At 40.7% G+C, this 18,500-nt stretch overlaps 1 protein-coding gene across 2 annotated transcripts in view; it reads right to left on the bottom strand.

Moving 5' to 3' along the window:
* The window catches only part of Vapa (VAMP associated protein A), a 36,324-nt gene extending 18,043 nt beyond the window's left edge, over nt 1-18,281 (bottom strand). Inside the window, exons 1-2 of one of the 2 annotated variants that reach the window (XM_047526596.1) lie at nt 17,959-18,281; nt 215-367 (exon numbers count right to left, since the gene is read on the bottom strand). In XM_047526596.1, coding sequence (XP_047382552.1) covers nt 215-367; nt 17,959-18,037 — 232 coding nt within the window. In that variant the 5' untranslated portion in view covers nt 18,038-18,281. The remainder of the gene's footprint in view (nt 1-214; nt 368-17,958) is intronic. The other variant, XM_047526597.1, reaches the window with a different exon arrangement.
* Between the last annotated feature and the right edge of the window lie 219 nt (nt 18,282-18,500).

Below are 18,500 nucleotides of genomic sequence, written 5' to 3'. Positions count from 1 at the left end.
TGTTAAATTGTCCAAATTATAAGTCAACTTCACAGCCTCACACACAAGGTGATGATGGGAAGTTTTCTATAATAGTTTTCACACAGGAAAGTAAGGGAACATCTTTAAAAACTATGTCCCTCCCTCCAGATCAAACACCACTAGATAAACCAAACTCGACACGATCATAAAATGTGACGTTCACAACTGCATGGCTCTAGGGCGAGATTCCCACCTGAAACAGTCACGGTGGACCCTGGGTCAATGATCCCACTGTTGGGCCGCACACAGTACCGCCGAGGTGCCGTAGTCTTCACTTTGAAACACACCTTCCTGTCCGACGGATTTCGAAGTTTAAGGTTTGTAGTGACTACGTCTGTGAAGGGGCCTGTGAGGAAAGTAAGGGGAAATAACTTGTTGAATTCACAACAAAAGCAGTATTCAAAACTGAATGAATGTAACCTAGTTTATGAATTGATGTCTGTACACATATAAATGTTACCAAACAGCCAAGAGCACCTTTCTTCAGGTGGTAGACTTACAAATCTGTTTTCTTCATTTCTTACCTCTATTTACAAACCTACAGTGAACGTAAATTATTTCTATTTTTAGAAAGTCTTTTAGAAGCTTCAATCCATGAAATAAGCCCACAACTGCATTCTTATAGTATGTTCTGACCCCATGAATGAAAACATCCAACTTTTCGAGTGGTCCTCAAACCAATGCCAATCTTCAGTTTACTTTGGCAGGCCCACAGCAAAACGCTGCCCTACCCGAACAGCGCTCCAGCTCCTCCCCCTCCTCCTCCGCCATCGCCCAGCCCTGCCCAAATTAAATCAGCAACCCCCATCTCCAAGGGAGGTAAGGTAGAAAGATGACATATATTGTGCTCTTACAGAAAAGCCAAAGGCATTGTGTGGAGTAATTTAGACAGCAAAATTAATTATTTGTTAATTTGGGGTCAGAAGATAACCTTAAAAACGTGTCCCAATGGGAAGCTATAACCACACACTACTAACTACTTCAAAAACAAGTGTAAATGGTTTTAGTAGGAATCAGTTGAAGTGATGTTTTAAAAGTGGGGCAGGTAGCAGAGTGGTAGAGCCTGTAGCAAACAAGAGGTCCTGGATCCCCATCACCAAGAAAAAAACAACAAAAACCGAAGGTTAGAAGACTGAAACAAAAGACAATTACTACAAAGGATATCTTTTCTTCATCTAAACCATAAACAAAAATAAGCCTTTTTTAACCACTTTAAATATTCATATTATGGAACTCCCAGATTGAGGAAATTCTCAAACTATGCCATTTTGTGGAATACTGGAAGATTATCTAAGACTTACAGGGAGACAGGAGGAGGCATCAGAAAGAGAGTGAACACTAACGCCAAGAGCTGCCTAGGAACAGGAGATGAAGCCGACTTCACAAAGGAAAGGCCTTAGAAGTACTGAGTTTGTGTTCTAAGTTATGATTTCATCCTACGCTTAGCTTAGTCTGTGAGTTAAAAAAAATACCTTCTAAGAAACAAAGATTTGGAATAGGGATAAGAGGGGAGAGAGAGCAATGAGAAGAAAATGTAAAAGGCAGAGAACTATTTGAGAAAAGAAAGCATTCTTACATAAAATCCATCTGATAGAACAGGCATGCTTGGTTTGTATATATATATATATATATATATATATATATATATATATATATATCCTACACATATGAAGTAGAACCTTTTGAACTGCTGGCTGAATTATATGGTCAAGCTAATCATTCAATCTGCAGACCATATCACCAGTGCTGTTCCTCAACAGCTTGCCTTTTTTGCAAAGCAAATGTTAACAGCTCCACTCTTCCACTGGTTTAAGAGTAAAGAAGGAAATTCCAATCTGTTCATTTCACTACGTGAATCCACAAAAACGAACGGATGGAAACATTTTGAAACTTTTGTAAATTTTATAACTAGGGATCTTAAATTCCATTTCTTTACATTCTCAAAGCCAGTAGGTCACTACAGATGATCAAGAGTACTAATTTTTGCAGCACTATTTTAACTAGGACTCTAATATTAGCAGCAAGCACAGAAGGTGGAAAAATCCAACTTCTCAGTAAAAGGACAAAAGAATCATTTCAAAAAAATTTAATTTTGAACAATCCTATATTTTATAATTGCAAGTGTAATTTATGCTAATTATCCAAAATAAGACAGGTGATTTGTTTAAAACCACCATGTTATTTTTCATCAACTCCATAAGAATTATATGTATTCTTCAACATCCTTAAATGCTATGATACTGTCCCTCAGGGATTATAAATCTCCAGGGATTATAAATTGTGGCCTTTCTAGACAAAAAATGAAAATCAAAAAAGTTAATACAAAATTCTTAACTGGACATGTTAACCTTACAAGTCAAATGTCAAATGATTTATAATACAACCACTTAACATTTGAGACTTTCTGCTGCACTATGTCCCTGTAAGCAAGCCTCACCATGAGGGCTGCTCCCAGCAGACAGTTCATGGTCTGAGCCCATTTTCCTTGTTAAAATGGAAATTTTCCAAGTATTGATCAACAGGAGCATAAGAATTATGAGGATTCAAAGCTTTAAAAAAAAAAAAAGAAAGAAAGAAAAAGAGATCTTGGGGAAAAAACATCTGATCCACTTGTGAGTAGCAGAGATTGGTGAGAATCTGGGAGAGCTATAGCCTACCCCAGAAAATCACACTCAGGCACATATCCATGAAAGTCTGACACTCAATTCTGTGGGCAGTTCAGAGTAAGATAAGGAAACTAGGGTAACGGGGAAAGCTGTGTCCCCCCTACCCGCCCCGCTGGAGAAGCTGGTTAAAAAGACCTGGCAAAACCTGCCTATATGGAGCCTCAGAGATGAGAAATTTCATGACTTAATGAACATGCCACAAACATAATCCTTCAAATAATAATGCCACTGAAAGGTGTTTTGTTTGGCTTTACGACTGGGTGGTACAACAGGCAGGCGGAGGAACTCAGAACAGTGGAGACTCTGCAATGCCAGGGCAGGGCAACACGACGCTATGTCCCCATGCCATGAAATCTTCAAACCATCTTCCTGCTGGAGCTTGGATCTGCAGTGTCCCCCAAAGGCCCTGTCCCAGGCATGGTCCCAGGATAAGGAGCTCTTAGGAAGTGGGCCTAGGAAGAGGTCTCGAGCTCACTGGGATCCCTGGTACTCCAGCAGGCACTCCTGCCACCTGCGGCCTCCTCACAGGCCCGAGGCAACCAGGAACCTCCAGAACTGTGAGTGGAAATGGAATTTGTCTAAGTGGATTACCTCAGGCATTTGTTTTAGTAGTGGAAAGTTGACTAACATGCTCTGAAAATTCACAGTGGTTGAAAAATCTTTTTCTAGGAATGCCTTTATTATATAAAACAGAAATTTTTGTTTTCTTCAAAACTTTAAAAGCGAAGTTCGCCATTACAGAAAATCATTCTACCAGAACAGCAATGCCACTCGTGATACTTAATTCACCAATACAACATTTCTCTATTAGCAAACATTCACAGGTGACACACACACAATTCCACCAATATGCCCTTATAGCAACATTAAAGAAAAACTGTCAGCACTGTTCAGTAACCTATTAGCCCTCTCTTAAATCCCAAAGTAACCTAGTATAAGTAGGTGAAAGCATCTCACTACTTCAATGTGTCTACTACTGTGGTCATGTCCAAACATTTACACATTGAAATGCATTTTTCACTGAAAAATACTTCCTTTTTATTTCTCCCCTATATTATACTTGGGGTATTATATTAATAATTTTAATTATATCAAATTTTAATTTGCTAGGTAATTTTGCATATGAATTCCACTTTGAGATAACAAAAGGAACACTATGAAATACAAACTATAAAAATGAAATATGGGGTCAAATGTTAAAGAGCCTCTGCATTAAGCCAATAATCTCCTGCTTTACTAAATGAATGCTCATCCTTTGCAATGCTTAGGTGGTTCAACCATCAGGAAAATCAAGGAAGTGGTTACCATGAAAGTTCGAATGATGGTCAGCTTTAGAGCAGGAAGAGAGGGTGATCAGCAGGAAGAAAGTACAAGGAGAGCTTTCTGCAAGGCTGGCCAAGTTTCTAATCCTCAGCTCTGAAAGGTGACTGTATATCTTTTGATAATTTCAACTCTACAGAGTTTCCTTAGGATAAAAGCCTATTCTTAGTGTAATTTTAAAAACTGAAAAATACATAAAAGAAATTTTGATGAGAAAATGAACATTTGAAGCAATTTATGTAGGAAATTAATATTAATGTTTTTGAGAGTTTCTGAAACTGAATTCCTGTAGAGGAGGAAAACCCTGTCATTTGCCCAAAATGAATGTTTTAGTTTAACCTTTAGGAAACAATTACTAGAACAGTCCATTTTAAGATCACAGGATGGCATCCAACTGGACTGCTGTCACCACCATGGAACTTGAGGTGGGTGAGGAAGACCAACCTAAATATAAAGCTCACACTGCTTTCAGGATCATGAATAATCTTAGACTCACTTCCTAAGAGCTCTAACTCAGATGCCTCATATTTTCTACCAACATCCAAATTTGCAGTCCCTTCACAATTCTTGACAAAGTCAAAGTTCCTGCTGATGATGTGCAGGCTAAGCCAGTGGCTCTGAACACCTAACAGCACCAAGAGTAATAAACCAAAGAATAAATCTAAGGAGAAATATGACTGACCATACAACTGGCACCTAACATAATCTGTACCTATCTCATGGTTTGTGTCATTTTCTTCCTTCATTATTGTCTTATGTCCTTCTACTTCATTGCTCAAGAAATAATCAATTCATCCAAAAAACTGGAATCAGGAACACAGGCTTTAACATACAGTAACTGCTCAGTATCCATTTGCTGAGTGAAAATACACTAGCAGTAGGACTGACTAGTCACATGAAATACTATTAATTAATATGCAACAAAATTAACAAAAGTATGCATGCTTTGTTTCGAATGTTATGACTCTAGGTCTTCATTAATCATTTATTCCAACCCTTAGATTTTTACTCTTTCATCCTACCTTTACTGAAATAAGAATGATAAAAAACCCTTATGAGAACCACCAGATGCTCAGCTCCGATACTTAACTTACACAGCTGCACCATGCAGGTAAGGACTGCTTCCCATGCAATCTGGCAAATTAACTATCACTCACCAAACAGTTTCCCAGTTCCACAACAGTTATACTGCTAAGGAAGTATCATACTATCTTTAACCTAAAACCTCATGCACTATGAAACATACACTGTGTAAAAATACATGGAATATCTACTAAGAATTTCCACAGTAACCATGGGAGTGGCAAAGGCAACAGCTGTAATAAAAATTTTTACAGCAACTGGCATTTATCATATATCACAAATTGTGTATGAATTATGTCACTGAACTTTGTAACAAGTCCATGAAGCAGACTTTCCATTATTTATTAAACCCATTTGACTCAGATTCAGAAGCTAAACACTAGTCCAAGGTCATAAAGCTACAAAACAATGGAAGCGAGAATTCAAATCCAGACTGACTCCAAGGCCTGAACACTCATACATTTTTTATGAACTACTTAAGTTTACTTATTTTCTAATTAATAAGAACAACAGCGGCATTTCAGGAGCAATAAAGCATGAAAGTACAGTCAAATTAGCAATATACTAAAAAAGATTTTTAAATGGGTATTCCCTTGTCCTAATAGGTAAATGCTAAACATTCCGTGAAATAAGTATAAAAACTGAGAAACATGAGCCAAGAAAGCTCTAAAACATTTTCATTACAAATTTTAAACACAGTCACTGTATTTACCTTTCCTGTATTGCACTGAATACCAGGCTTGGTGTGAGCAAGCCCCAGAAGGCCACAAGACTCTTCATGACCACATCCCCAGCAGTGGGAATAGTGCTCACACCCAAGCAGGGATGACACACACTGTCGTGCAAAGAAACAGCACCAGCCCTGAAAAGACAAATGAGCTCCACTCCTATTCAGAAAGACAGGCTATTGAAGTACTAAAAATACCTTTATGAAATTTCACTAACATTATTACAAAAGCATTGGTCCTGAGAGCAAAAGCACAACTGGCTGTTTTTCTTAACCTGCTAGTATTTAAAAGCTTTAAAGGGCTTACTGCCCATTTGTTCACACTGTATTATTCAACCAAGAAAGCTTCAGAATTTATCATGAAAAAAAAAAAAATCTCCAAAATCCACTTAACAGAATGTCTTCCAACTCTACCGATCTAAAATCAGAAGCAGCTACTCAGAGGCAGGGACCATGTCCTTTGTTCCTTTAGCACCCTTTCACATGGTATAACACTGTCTGGGCATATAGTAAGAAACTCATCCATCACCTTCAACATTAAGGAAGATCTTTTTTTCTTCCCCCGCTATGCGGGGGATTGAACCCAGGGCCTTGTACTTGTAAGCACCTTCACATTAAAATAAAAGGACTTAAACCAAAAGTTACAACTATTATTCTCTTCATTTCTTTGGAAAATTTTTGGAGAGGGAGAAGCTAGCTTCTGTAACAGCATAATGCAGTGTGCTTTAACTCTAAAACCATTAAGGAAGTGACTGATCTTGGGCAAATCACTTAACCTCTCTGGCCCAATCTAACCTTTTCACTTTGGGTTTAACAGGCAAAATTGTCCCTCTATTCTTTAACCTTCTAAATGAAAAATATGTACACACACCAAAAACTTATTTGAAAAATCACAATGTTTGTGTTAAAGACTGAGCATTAAATGTGAATGATAGCTGACTACCTCTAGTAAAATAAAAACAGGTGGACCACAATGAAAATTTAATTTTTATGATCTAGATAGGCAGGATATAAGAAAACAGAAGGAAATGGATATTTTGGGAGAATGTGAAGGACACATTTTTATCAATTTATAATCTAAAGCTGTTGTTAGAGGCAAATATTTGTAACATGAGAAAAAACACAGAGTTATGCCCAGTAAATAACAGAAATGTATCAAAACGTAAACAGTAGTTATTTCTAGGTGGTACCACTGAGTACTTTTTACTCACTTTATCTTTTCAACTTTCTACATTAACATGGTTTTACAATCAGAAGGGACTTTTAAGCCTGTACACTTATTAACTTAATTTGCTCATAAAGTCTTTAATCTATAAAGTCCTAAAGGGAAAATTGCAAAGATTTAAAAAAGGAGACCTTCTGAAGATTGTTTTACTGAAGATTTTGGCAGTGGAAATGAGACTCAGAAAACAAGAACAACAGATGCTTCTTTCCTATAGGTTTTATGAAGGAATAGTAAGAGTTCCTTCAGAGAAAACAAGCCATGCAGGAAACATACTATGAAACTTACACGCACTCTCTGCCTTCCAAGTGTGGCCGTCACTCCATTCATGTCAGATTGAGTGTAAAAGTATATATACACACATGGAAAACAGACAGCTACAGAATGAAATGCTATCAAGGTCATGAGCAATGTGCCTACTTGTATTATGAACTGATTCTCTTTAAGCCCTTTCATATTAGCAATTGTTTCTAACATCTTTTTATTCTAATAATTCAATCTAATCACATCCTTAAAAAGATGAAATACATGGTAATTAAACTTTACCTTCCATTAAACCTAAATTTATCAACCATTCACAACTTAAGTTACGAGAAACATCCCAAATGCCAGAGAAAAGCAAGTAAGCAGGCTATTGCATATGAATGCTACATAAGTTATCAAAAATAATGTTGATAAGCATGGTTCTTTTACAAAAAATTCAAGATATTGTTCTAGATTATTTTTTATAAAGTGAAATGTCACAGAATCATAAAGTTGAATGTATTTTCAGAAATTATGAAGTCCAATCTTATTCAACAAAGAAATGTTTTCATCATGAAGAATTGAATTGTACTTAGAGTTTATTATAAAGATGGAAGCAATTTCAAGGGCACAGGAAATGAAGCATAATGACCTCAGAAAGAAGCTGCATTCAAGAGAAGGTAATTCCTGGGACCACGGATATCTTTGCCTATTTTTCTCTGCCTGTCAACTGGATGCCTCCGCTTGCATTGGCTCAAACTGGCCACCATCTCAAAGTCTATAGGACCTTAAAGTTCAGTCTCCCACCACCTGACAAGAGCTGTGTTTAAAGATAAGGCGTCACAACTTCTACCAGTCACCAGCATTTGCAGTTGCTACACTTCACCTCCCTCCCGCTGAGACTGCTGATATCATTCATTCTCACTCTATCCACAAGGGAGACTGGTTCCAAGACAAGGTGATGAAGTATTTAACCTATGCGGGGCTCCCCCTATTTTTTAAGTATGTCTACTTTACAACACCAAATACAATGTAAATGCCATGTTAATAGTTGTTCCACTGTTAAGGAAAAATGTCAATTAAAAAGTCTGTGTTGGTTCAATACAGACGTATTATTTTTTAAATATTTTCAAGCAGTTGGTTGAATCACAGATGTAGAATATGTAGATAGAGCTGACTTTTTTTTATAAGCCCTTCTAATTAAAAAAAAAAAAAAAACACTGCTTAACAAGATTGGACTTCATGATTTCTGAAAAATGTTCAACTTTATAATTCTATGACACATTTCACTTTATAAAAATAACCTAGAACAAGCTGCCCATTGAAGCAATCAACAATGTCTACATACAGATCTACCAGCCTCTTTAATAGAATCCATTGGCAGGGGTCATTCTCAGAGAAGTAACTATCCCCCAATCCATCTAATAAGGTTCCCTCACGGGACCACCAATCGATAGCAAGGATCAGAGGCAGACACATTTATGTAGTTATGACTCAACTGTTGGAAGTATCTACTAGGAAGATTTACTTTCACCTAGACTTAGCTCTGTGAATTGCTATGGATGTGTCAACCTCAACAACAGATTCTCCAAGATTAATAAATACATTTGTAAGGGGCACTGCAATGGGAACATTCTGGCCATAATAAACAATGTGTGTATTCAAGGGCACTGAGACAAGCGCAAGTTTTACAGGCAAAATAAGGAGGATTATATAAATTATTTTGAAACAATAATCCTTGGCTACAAGTGTGGATAACAAGGGTGGCAGCAGTTCAAGGTTGGACAGGCAGCTGCTGGGCAGACACCCTTCCAAGTGTTTTCTGCACCAGGCCACGGTGGCCTGTGGGCAAGGTGTGCTCTGGAATCTCCAGTGATGTTCCTGTTAAGGAGCAGGAGATGCCCTCCTTCACAGCCTCCTGCCTTCTACTGTGTAGTTGTTAGGGGTTGACAAAAGTGACCCCATTATGATCCCAACAATGTTCACAGATGGCTGTAAACATTAAACGTGTTTCCTATTTACCTTTATATACCCATATTACAAAAGGCTTCGGGCTGTGTAATATTTGTTAAAGAATATATAACAAAACTTCTGCTTCAATCTCCCAAAGTTATCAAACTGAGTAACTCAATTATCTTGTTTATTCTTATAAGCAGCACTACAAATTCATCGTAGAAACTGGCTAAAACACAGAAAAGTAAAATAGATAAAAACAAGACACCCTAATCCTAAAGTAAGGCAAAAGACTGCTAACACTCTTCTTTCCTACCTTTCTTCTCCACATAAAAAATGGCTCATATTTAAGCTGCTTTCCAACAGGGGATAAGGGTGTCACCACTGATCAGCTGATCACCAGTAGAAACATGAAGCAATACCACCTATGAAGCATTTTTGCCACAAAATATTGAAATCTGAATCAAACCCAGCCCTTGAACCTTCCTCAAAACGTTTGAGAAATGCGTGATCTGGAATTTGAGTCATTCTACTGGACAACCAACAGGGTCTTTTCAACAAATCAAAGGTGTAATTTTAAAAAGGAAGTGGGAGGCACTACCTAAGATTATAATTTAGACACAATACAACCAAATGCAATGCACACTGAAAAACAGAAACAGGAGCATAAAAAAAACTCAACAGACCTATTAAACAGATTCTATTAAAGAATTAGTGTAGCAGGCCTTTTAACTCCAGCAGCTGGGGAGGCTGAAGCAGGAAGACTCCAAATTCAAGGCCAACCTGGGCAACTCAGCAAGACCCTGTCTCAAAATAAAAACAAAAAGGGCTGGGGATGCAGCTCAGGATAAAGCACCCCTGCGTCAATTCCCAGTACCAAGCAAACAAACAAAAAAGCTGGGCCCGGCTTCAGATGATAATCACACAAAGAAAATTTCCCATTTTTTATTGTCAGAAATGCAAACTGAAAGGAACAAAATGTTTAGGTGATCCAAGATTTGTTTTATTACACAAACAAAAACACACAAATAAGCAAGTATGATAAAATGTTAATGATGAAATTTTAATTATCTTTAAATTAAGGCAGATGTTTTTATAAGTTTGAGTAATTTGAGTCACATTTCAGTTCTAACAGATGTAGTAAACAAGCATTTGCAAATAATAGTACTTTTATGTTTAATTTTCTACCCAATTTTTTCAGGCTTCAAAATCCTATCTCTGAACAGCAACTAAGACTTCACTGAATGGTTAAGACACAAAGGCAAGTTCAGAGCCAGCCTCAGCAACTTAGCAAAACCCTAAGCAACCCAGTGAGACCCTGTCTCTAAATAAAATGGAAAAAGGGGCTGGGGATGTAGTTCAGTGTCCCCGAGTTCAATTCCAGGTATCAAAAAAAAAAAAAAAAAGGGTACAAAGACGAGAAAGAGAGATGTGGAAATACCTACAAGAAAACTTTAAAAAGCATCTACTAAGAGACTGTCTCCACACATCAGCACTGCCTGGTTGAAAAGGCCTTAAAGGAAACTTACAAGGGAAAGGGGATGGAGAGATGAAAGTCAGAGGATACCAAGTACCAGAACCAGTCTAGATATAATGCACAACTGACCACTACCAATATAAGTGTTCTGTATTTAGGTAGGATTGCTGCTAAATAGGTAGATTTCAGCAGCTACACACACACACACACACACACACACAAAGAAGGAACTGTGAGAGATGAAAGGGATATTAATTTGTTGCACTAAAGTATTTTACCATCTTTATGTATCCCATAGCATCATGTTATATACCTTAAATATACACAGGAAGATTTATTTTTCAAAAGAGGGGAACAGTAAACCAACAATGATATTGCCAACACTAATAATCAGAAAATACCAAATTTTGAAGAGTTTAAATCAATCAAGTTTCCCCCATCCCCCCACCCATGGGGGATATGTCCCAAGACCCCCAAGGATTACCTGAAATAGAAAAGTACCAAACCTGTAAGTTAATGCTTTTTCCATCTTAACTAAGCATTCACACACACTTTAATACTTTGTGGAATGACAGCAAAATCAGCACAATTTATTTTTCCTTCTTCAAATTTTCAGACATGATTTTTTTCTCATGGTACATCTTAGCAACCTCAGCATATGATTTTATTTTTCTATCATTAAGTCAAAAGTTTTCACCCTTCACTTAAAGGAAGTACTTTATGACCTCTCTTGTTCCTTGGGGACATCATTAAGCAAAATAAAGGTTACTGGAACCCAAGCACTGCAATATCTACACCCTGATAAGGAAACAACTACCTGGTGACTAACAGGTGGACACCATATCCAGTGTGGAGATGCTGCCACCCACAGGGACTGGTCAGGTTCCAGGCAGCAGGAACAGGACAGCACAAGACTTCATCATTATTTAGAATGGCATGAAATTTAAACTTGTGAATTATTTATTTCTGGAATTTTCCATTTAATTTTTTGGGACCAAAGTTGATCATAGGTAACTGAAACCACAGAAAGCAGAGCCACTGATGGGGGTAGAGAGAAACACTTCTATTTATTTTTCCATTTCATAGAAAAATGCCATTTTTTTCCACACAACTGTCATATAGTCACAAACACTGAATGTCAGAACATGCAAAAAAAAAATCACCTACATAAAGTACAAAAATGAAACAATCTACCTATGCGGTTTAGTCAACTGTTTATACAACACCCCAATGACTATTTTCTGGAACTAAAAAAATTTAAAAACACAACTATCTGCAACAGGAAGATGAAAAACCCAACCAAGAAAAAAATTCAAGATTTTAAAAATAGGAATTATGGGCAGAATCATTATTAGTCCAATAAACATTTACTGGGCAATTATTGTATGATCCAGATCCTGTTACTATGGATACAAAGATAAAAAGAAATGGATATATCCGCAAATAGTCCACAGCATAATCTAGGAGAGAAAATTACGTAAGCATAAATACTAAACAATGTGAAAAGTACCATTATGGTAGGTCAGTACAAGCTTCGGTTAGTGGCCCGAAAAAAGCAGTGACCACCCTGAACTGGGAGACCATCACAAAGGTGACTCTTGAACTGGAGACTGCCTGACAAGTAAGAGGGAGGCCCCTATTCCAAGAAGATCAGACACAAGAGCTCTTGCAACAGTCTTGCTACTACCTTGCTACAGTCTGGAGTGTTGGGAAGATGGTTTCTAGGGTAGAAGAAAAAGTAGGCCCCAGGGTTAGAGGGGTAGCAGGGGATCTCGGCCTTTCCCAAGCACACAATGGGAAATACCGCAGGTGTTCCTTTTTCAGAGCAACAATATCAGGTTTTCCTTTTTCAAAGAGTGGTTCTTGCAGTGGTGTGGTAGTCAAGCTAAAGAACAGGCAGTAGAGAAAAGGACCAAGACAAAAAAAGAAAATCATTTGAAATATGGAAATCTCCCCAAATCCAGATGTCTCTTCGAGTTAATATACCCATATAACCACAGGCCTACTTGGTACCTTCTCAGAGTGTCTCCAAAGGACCTAAACATATGCATCACACCTAAGGAGACCATGATCATCCTCCTACCCCCTCGCACATGCTCCCAAACAAAACACAACAGGCCTTCATCCAGACCCCCAGTTCCTTATTAGCTGGGACTAGCACCACCAGGTATGGAAGCAGAAATCCCAGAGCAAGCCATTCGTGAAGCCACCCCACCTGTCAGTGTACATGTCTAATGGACCCCGAACTTCACTGTGTGGCTTCTGAACTTCTCATCACACTCCTCAGTCCAAGTGGCACCTCTGGCCAGGACTGCTGCAGTTGCCTAATCCATCTTTCTCACTTCTGATCTTGACTTGCATTGCAAAATACAATCCGGAAGTATTTTCTTTCAGGCAAACCTGATGTTACCACTCTTCCTCTGCCTTCACTGCACCACCCACACCCACACAGTACACTTAACAAATCCATCAGTGAGTTGGGGCTGTGGCCTAGTGGTACAGTGCCTGCACAGCACATTGAGGCACTGATTCCAGTCTCAGCATCACGTAAAAATAAATAAAGGTATTGTGTCCATCCATAACAAAATATTTAAAAAAAAAAGAGAGAGAGAGAGAGAATCTGGGACTGCGATTGTAGCTCAGTGGTAAAGCACTTGCCTAGCACATGTGAGGCACTAGGTTCCATCCTCAGCACCACAAAAAAATAAAGTATTGTGTTTAAGTAACAATTAAAAAAAAAGAAAAAAGAATCCATCAGTGGCTTGAGATAAAAACAAACTCCTCATTTAGCTCATTTTGGTCATTTCCACAAATGCCACGCTGACCTCTTTCACTCTTCAAAACTCTAGTGTTCCCTCCTACCACAGGATCTTTGTACATGTATTTTCCTTTCCTCTTCCCCTAGGTAACTTAGACCAGATCAACGTCCCCTACCTTAGATTCTCAAAGCACTACATCTTCATAGCTACTTTTCATTCATCTCAGTATTGGTTTATTGTGTATCTCTCCCTTACAATCAATCCATGAAAACAAGGACTGTTTTACTCACAATTATAATTTCAATACTTTTTCATCATACCTAACACAGCAGACACTCAAATTCAATGCAATTATATTAATCAGATTCATGATTGAATGAATTTAAAAATCAATTTAGAAGCACAGATACATTAAAAGGGACAGTCTAGGTAGAAACGGATTTTAATTATTAGGTGTGCAAATTGTTTCCTGTATGAGTAATCAAGCCACTGCAAAATAAAAATAAAAAATACACAAAGCAGGGGCTAGGGCTGTGGCTCAGTGGTAAAGTGCTTGCCTAGCACATGTGAAGAACTGGGTTCAATCCTTAACGTCATATAAAAAATAAACAAAATAAAGACATGCTATCCATCTACAACTACAAAAAAATTTTTTTTTAAATATATACAAAGAAGAGTAGGTTTAGCAATAGGGAAAAAAACCTGGATGTTGATTCTGAGCACCTAAGGAATATTCAAATTCAAATGGTCAATAAATTGTTAGAGTATGTGTTCTTGCCTAACTAAAGTCTGAATTAAAATACAAATTTGGGTGTATATCAGAATGTACAGAAAAATATACCAAGGCAGAGAAAACCTTGAATTCAGAGTGAGATAAAGATGAAACCAAGTCAGAGCCTCAGAAACATCAGCATTTAAGAAAAAGGACACTAAAGAGATTTAAAATAATAGAAAAGAGCAAAGAAGAAAATTAGAAGACAATGTTATTGTAGACATCAAGAATTGGGTTAAAAAAAAACTGCAGGTAATATTAACTGCCAAAGAGAGGTCATCAATGCAGCTGGCAATCAATAAATATCCCTATAGACAATATGACTATAATTGACTGAGGAGTGGACAGAGGTGAGGAGCCAGAGACAGTGAACAGGGACTATGTGCCTGAATGCATAAGAAATGAAGGACCAAGAAGGGCTTAGACTAGCAGGAGTTACAGGTCAAGGAAATATTTTGTTTGCTTATTTTCAAAATGAAAGACTTTGGTGGCTGAAAACATGAGGGAAAATATCTGATGGAACACTATCTAAATATGAGTCACAAGGGATTTTACCTCAACCAGCAAAAAAAAAAAAAACAAAGAACCTTAGAGAAGAGAGGGTGTTTCTTTATCAGGGAAGAAACTATGGATGTTTGCAGGTGGGTAGGTGTTCCAGAGGAGGTAGTTTATATATCATACCAAAAAACTTTTATCCTGTAGACAACAGATACTTGACAATAAGAGACTTGGAATAGTAAGATGACATTTATGTTTTGTTTTGGTTTTTTGGGGGGGTGCGGGGTCGGCCCAAAGGTTTGGTATAGCCAATGTGAAATGGGAGGGTCTTCTGGAACCACCTGGAAGTATGCTAAGTATTCAGTACCTAGGAGTATTATTCTCCTCACTGTGCTACTTCTTACCCCAAGGGTTAGCTGACACCAACACAGGTCCCTTGATCCCTCTGAGGGCTTTATTTTTCTTGTTTTGTACTGTTATGGACAATTTCATCACAATGATTTTGTTCTACTTTCCTCCTCTCCCTGATAATTAAGAGCAAGAACAATATCTGGAATTTGTTTTATCATTCTCTAAAGCTTTCTTCAAACTTTCCTCTTATAACAGGAAAAACAAAATGCTGCTTAACACAAAGGAAGAAATTTTATGAAGTAAAAAATTTACAGACAAAAATTAGTTTTTCACAGAAAACACCAAATTTCAAATCTAAATCCTAGATCAAATTCCTGCCAGGGTTTAATCACAGAATTTAAAGAAAACGAGGTAAATATCTTTACTAAAAAGTGGCAAAAGATCTACTTCAGAATTCACTGTCATCGTTAAAGCACTTCTGTATATTAATAATTACATAAAACAAGTATTTTTAAACACTGAGGAATGCAAAAAACGTACTATTACCAACTTCTCCAAAATTGTTCAAAGTGCTGAAAACTCATCTCAAGATGATCATATAATGCACATAACAAAATAACCATCCAATCTCAGAATGATTCGATGAATTACTCCTGGAGAAATCATCTTAACTAAATGTAGAATCAAAATAATTAAAATAAACCTACTAGAAGATGACACTGGATTTTGCAAAACTATCTTGTAACAAACCTTCACTTCAACTAAAAAGTTATGGGTGACTTGGAGCTGAGTTTGTGGCTGGGTAGTAGAGTACTTGCCTCACATGCATGAGGCACTGGGTTCGGTTCGATTCTCAGCACCACATATAAATAAAGGAATAACTAAAAAAAATTAAAAATTAAAAAAAAAAGCTATGGGTGACTCAAGACAAGTCGGTTAAATAATTTCTATATCATTTTTAAACTGAGCACAAGTTCTGTAGATTCTGTCTCCCCACTTGGGGTTAGCTGTGCAAACACAAAGGTTTCCATCACAGCAAACTACCTTTAACTCCGAGAATAACATTAAAAATCAACTGGCACCAATCGTCAACTATCTCATCCTTCTCCCGGGCCACCACCTCCCTTTGCCCTCCACCTTTAAACACACTACTGACTCTGAAGGAAACTCTTCCCATTCTCTCACTTCAAAGTCTACTCAACTACTGCCTTTGCCCACCTTCCCCAGCAGCTGAAAAGAATCTTCTCTGAAACCTCCTAAACCAGGGAGGGCAGGGCCTGGTTCCTCAGACGACCTTGTGAACTCGTGTCATCTCTCTCCTCCGTCCCCCTCACGAGTCTTGGAGTTCTTTGTAACTTACACTGGTAACACTTCTTAGGAAAAACCTCTTCTAGAGTCCTAGCTATAGTTCTTCAATACCCAAAGTAAGTGACACAAATGTGTAAGTCACCATGTAATGTCTTACGGTTTCTTTTCTTAAACTTGCCTCATCCCCAAAAGTTACTGTGCAGGGTGGGTTTGAGCTACCACTACTTACTCCCTCATCACAACTTCTCTAGAAACTTCGCTAGAGAGAATCCTTGAAACTGGGGTAGCATTTTCCCGGTCTAAGACCAGTTTTAAAGGATTCTGAGAAATTTCTAATGACAACTCACTCATGGCTACTGGTCGGAAAAAGTTCCTCTGTAAACTCGGCCTGTCAAAAGGTAAAAGCAAACTACACTCGAAAAACTACATCTTAGAATTGCACATTAAATTCCTTGCACTTACGGGCTACTTTAATGAAAGTAATCTCATGACTTCTCAAAGTTCCGCCACAGTCAAAACTGTGAAATCATACAACACACACAAACCTGCTGCAACGAGATGCACTGACTGCACCTCAAAATATCAGAGTTGACTGAATTCCTGCCTAACAAGCTTGCTTCAGAGGAACTTGTAAAGGCACTAGAAAGCCTGAAATGTGAATGTCATCCTGATAATGCCAGCACGTAAGAGTCTTTAAATTCCTAGAACTACCTAAAAACGTTCCTATGGAGAACCACCTAGTTGTAATGCTTTTGGACGCAGTCCAACAACCATGGATTTCTTCGTGCAGCACAGGAAAAGCTATGCACCTCGCAGAGTCGTTCTCGCCCTCGTCCGAAAGTAAACCTCCACCTTCCGACTTCTAGGTGGGGACTCGCCTTACCCTCCACCAGACAGCCAGGAACCCGCGTCCTAATTCTGCCTTCGGGCTCCTTGGCGCTCCTCTCACGAGTGACAGGTAAGAGGCTGCTCCCTTCCCCTCGTCCCCGAAGTCCCCTGCGCCCCGAGGGGCCAACGGTCCGACTCCGCGAAGGTCACCGGCGCCCCGATCCTCCTCCACGCCCGCGGGCAGCGCTCCAGGCCCACGGCGGCCCGGCCGGGCACCCGGTCGCGCCCGCGGCGTGCGCGTCCCGAGGCCGCACTCGCACCGGCCAGGCGGGGCGACCCGGCGCTGGAGGCGGGAGGGCCGAGCGCCGGCCCCGCGCCCCGCACCGACCCGCCGGCTCGCGGCTCGCCCGCCGCCAGCGCGCACCGCCCTCGGCCGGCCGGCAGCCGGCACAGCCCGCACCGTGCACAGCCCTGCGCCCGCCGCCGCCAGCGCTCGCGCCCGCCGCCCACGCCCGGCCGCCGCCGCCCGGGCCCGGGACGCGCGGCAAGATGGCGGCGGCGCCTCCGCCCGCTCCGCCGCGCCCGCCCGGGCCTCGCCCGCCGCGCGGGGCCGCAGGAGAAGGGCCGCGGGAGGGCGCGGCCGGGCCGGGGCGGGCCGGCGCCGCGGGGGGAGGCGGGCGCGGCCGGGCCCGCGCGGCCCCCGGCCCGCCGCCCGCAGCCCGCCGCCCACCTTTGAATTTGAGGTCTGTGGGCGGGTCGAGGACCAGGATCTGCTCGTGCTTCGCCATGGCCCCGGAGGCGGACGCCATCGGAGGCAGCGCAGAGCGGGGGCGCGCCCGCGGCGGCGGGGTGCTGCTGGGCGGGACAACGGCGCCGCTCGGCCGCGCTAGGACGGGGCCAGCTCCGGGCGCCTGGGCCTCGACGCTTGTCGCCCTGTCGCGGCTCCGGTGGCCGGCGCTGGGTCCGCAGCTCCGTTCTCACAACTGACTCAACCCCACACCAGCCGCCGCGGCCACGCGCACTGCGATCCTCGGCACCCCACGTGACAGCCCCTGCGTGCCTACGTGCGCGCCCCGGCGGCGGCGCGCCCCGCCCCCGAGCCCGCCCGGTGCTGCGCGGCGCCGGCAGCTGCGCCTGCGCACTCTCTCCTCGCCGCTCCCGGCGCCCGCCGTCAAGGGATCGGGCGTGACAGGGGGCGGGGCGAGGCTCCAAGGTCCGCCGCGGCGTGCCGTGCAGGGCAAAGGCACAGTCCTTCGTCACGACGAGCTCGGA

Source organism: Sciurus carolinensis, chromosome 15, assembly GCF_902686445.1.
Source record: "Sciurus carolinensis chromosome 15, mSciCar1.2, whole genome shotgun sequence".
NCBI lineage: Eukaryota > Metazoa > Chordata > Mammalia > Rodentia > Sciuridae > Sciurus > Sciurus carolinensis.
Note: the sequence above shows the minus strand (reverse complement) of the source record. Positions and strands in the feature narration are given on the sequence as shown.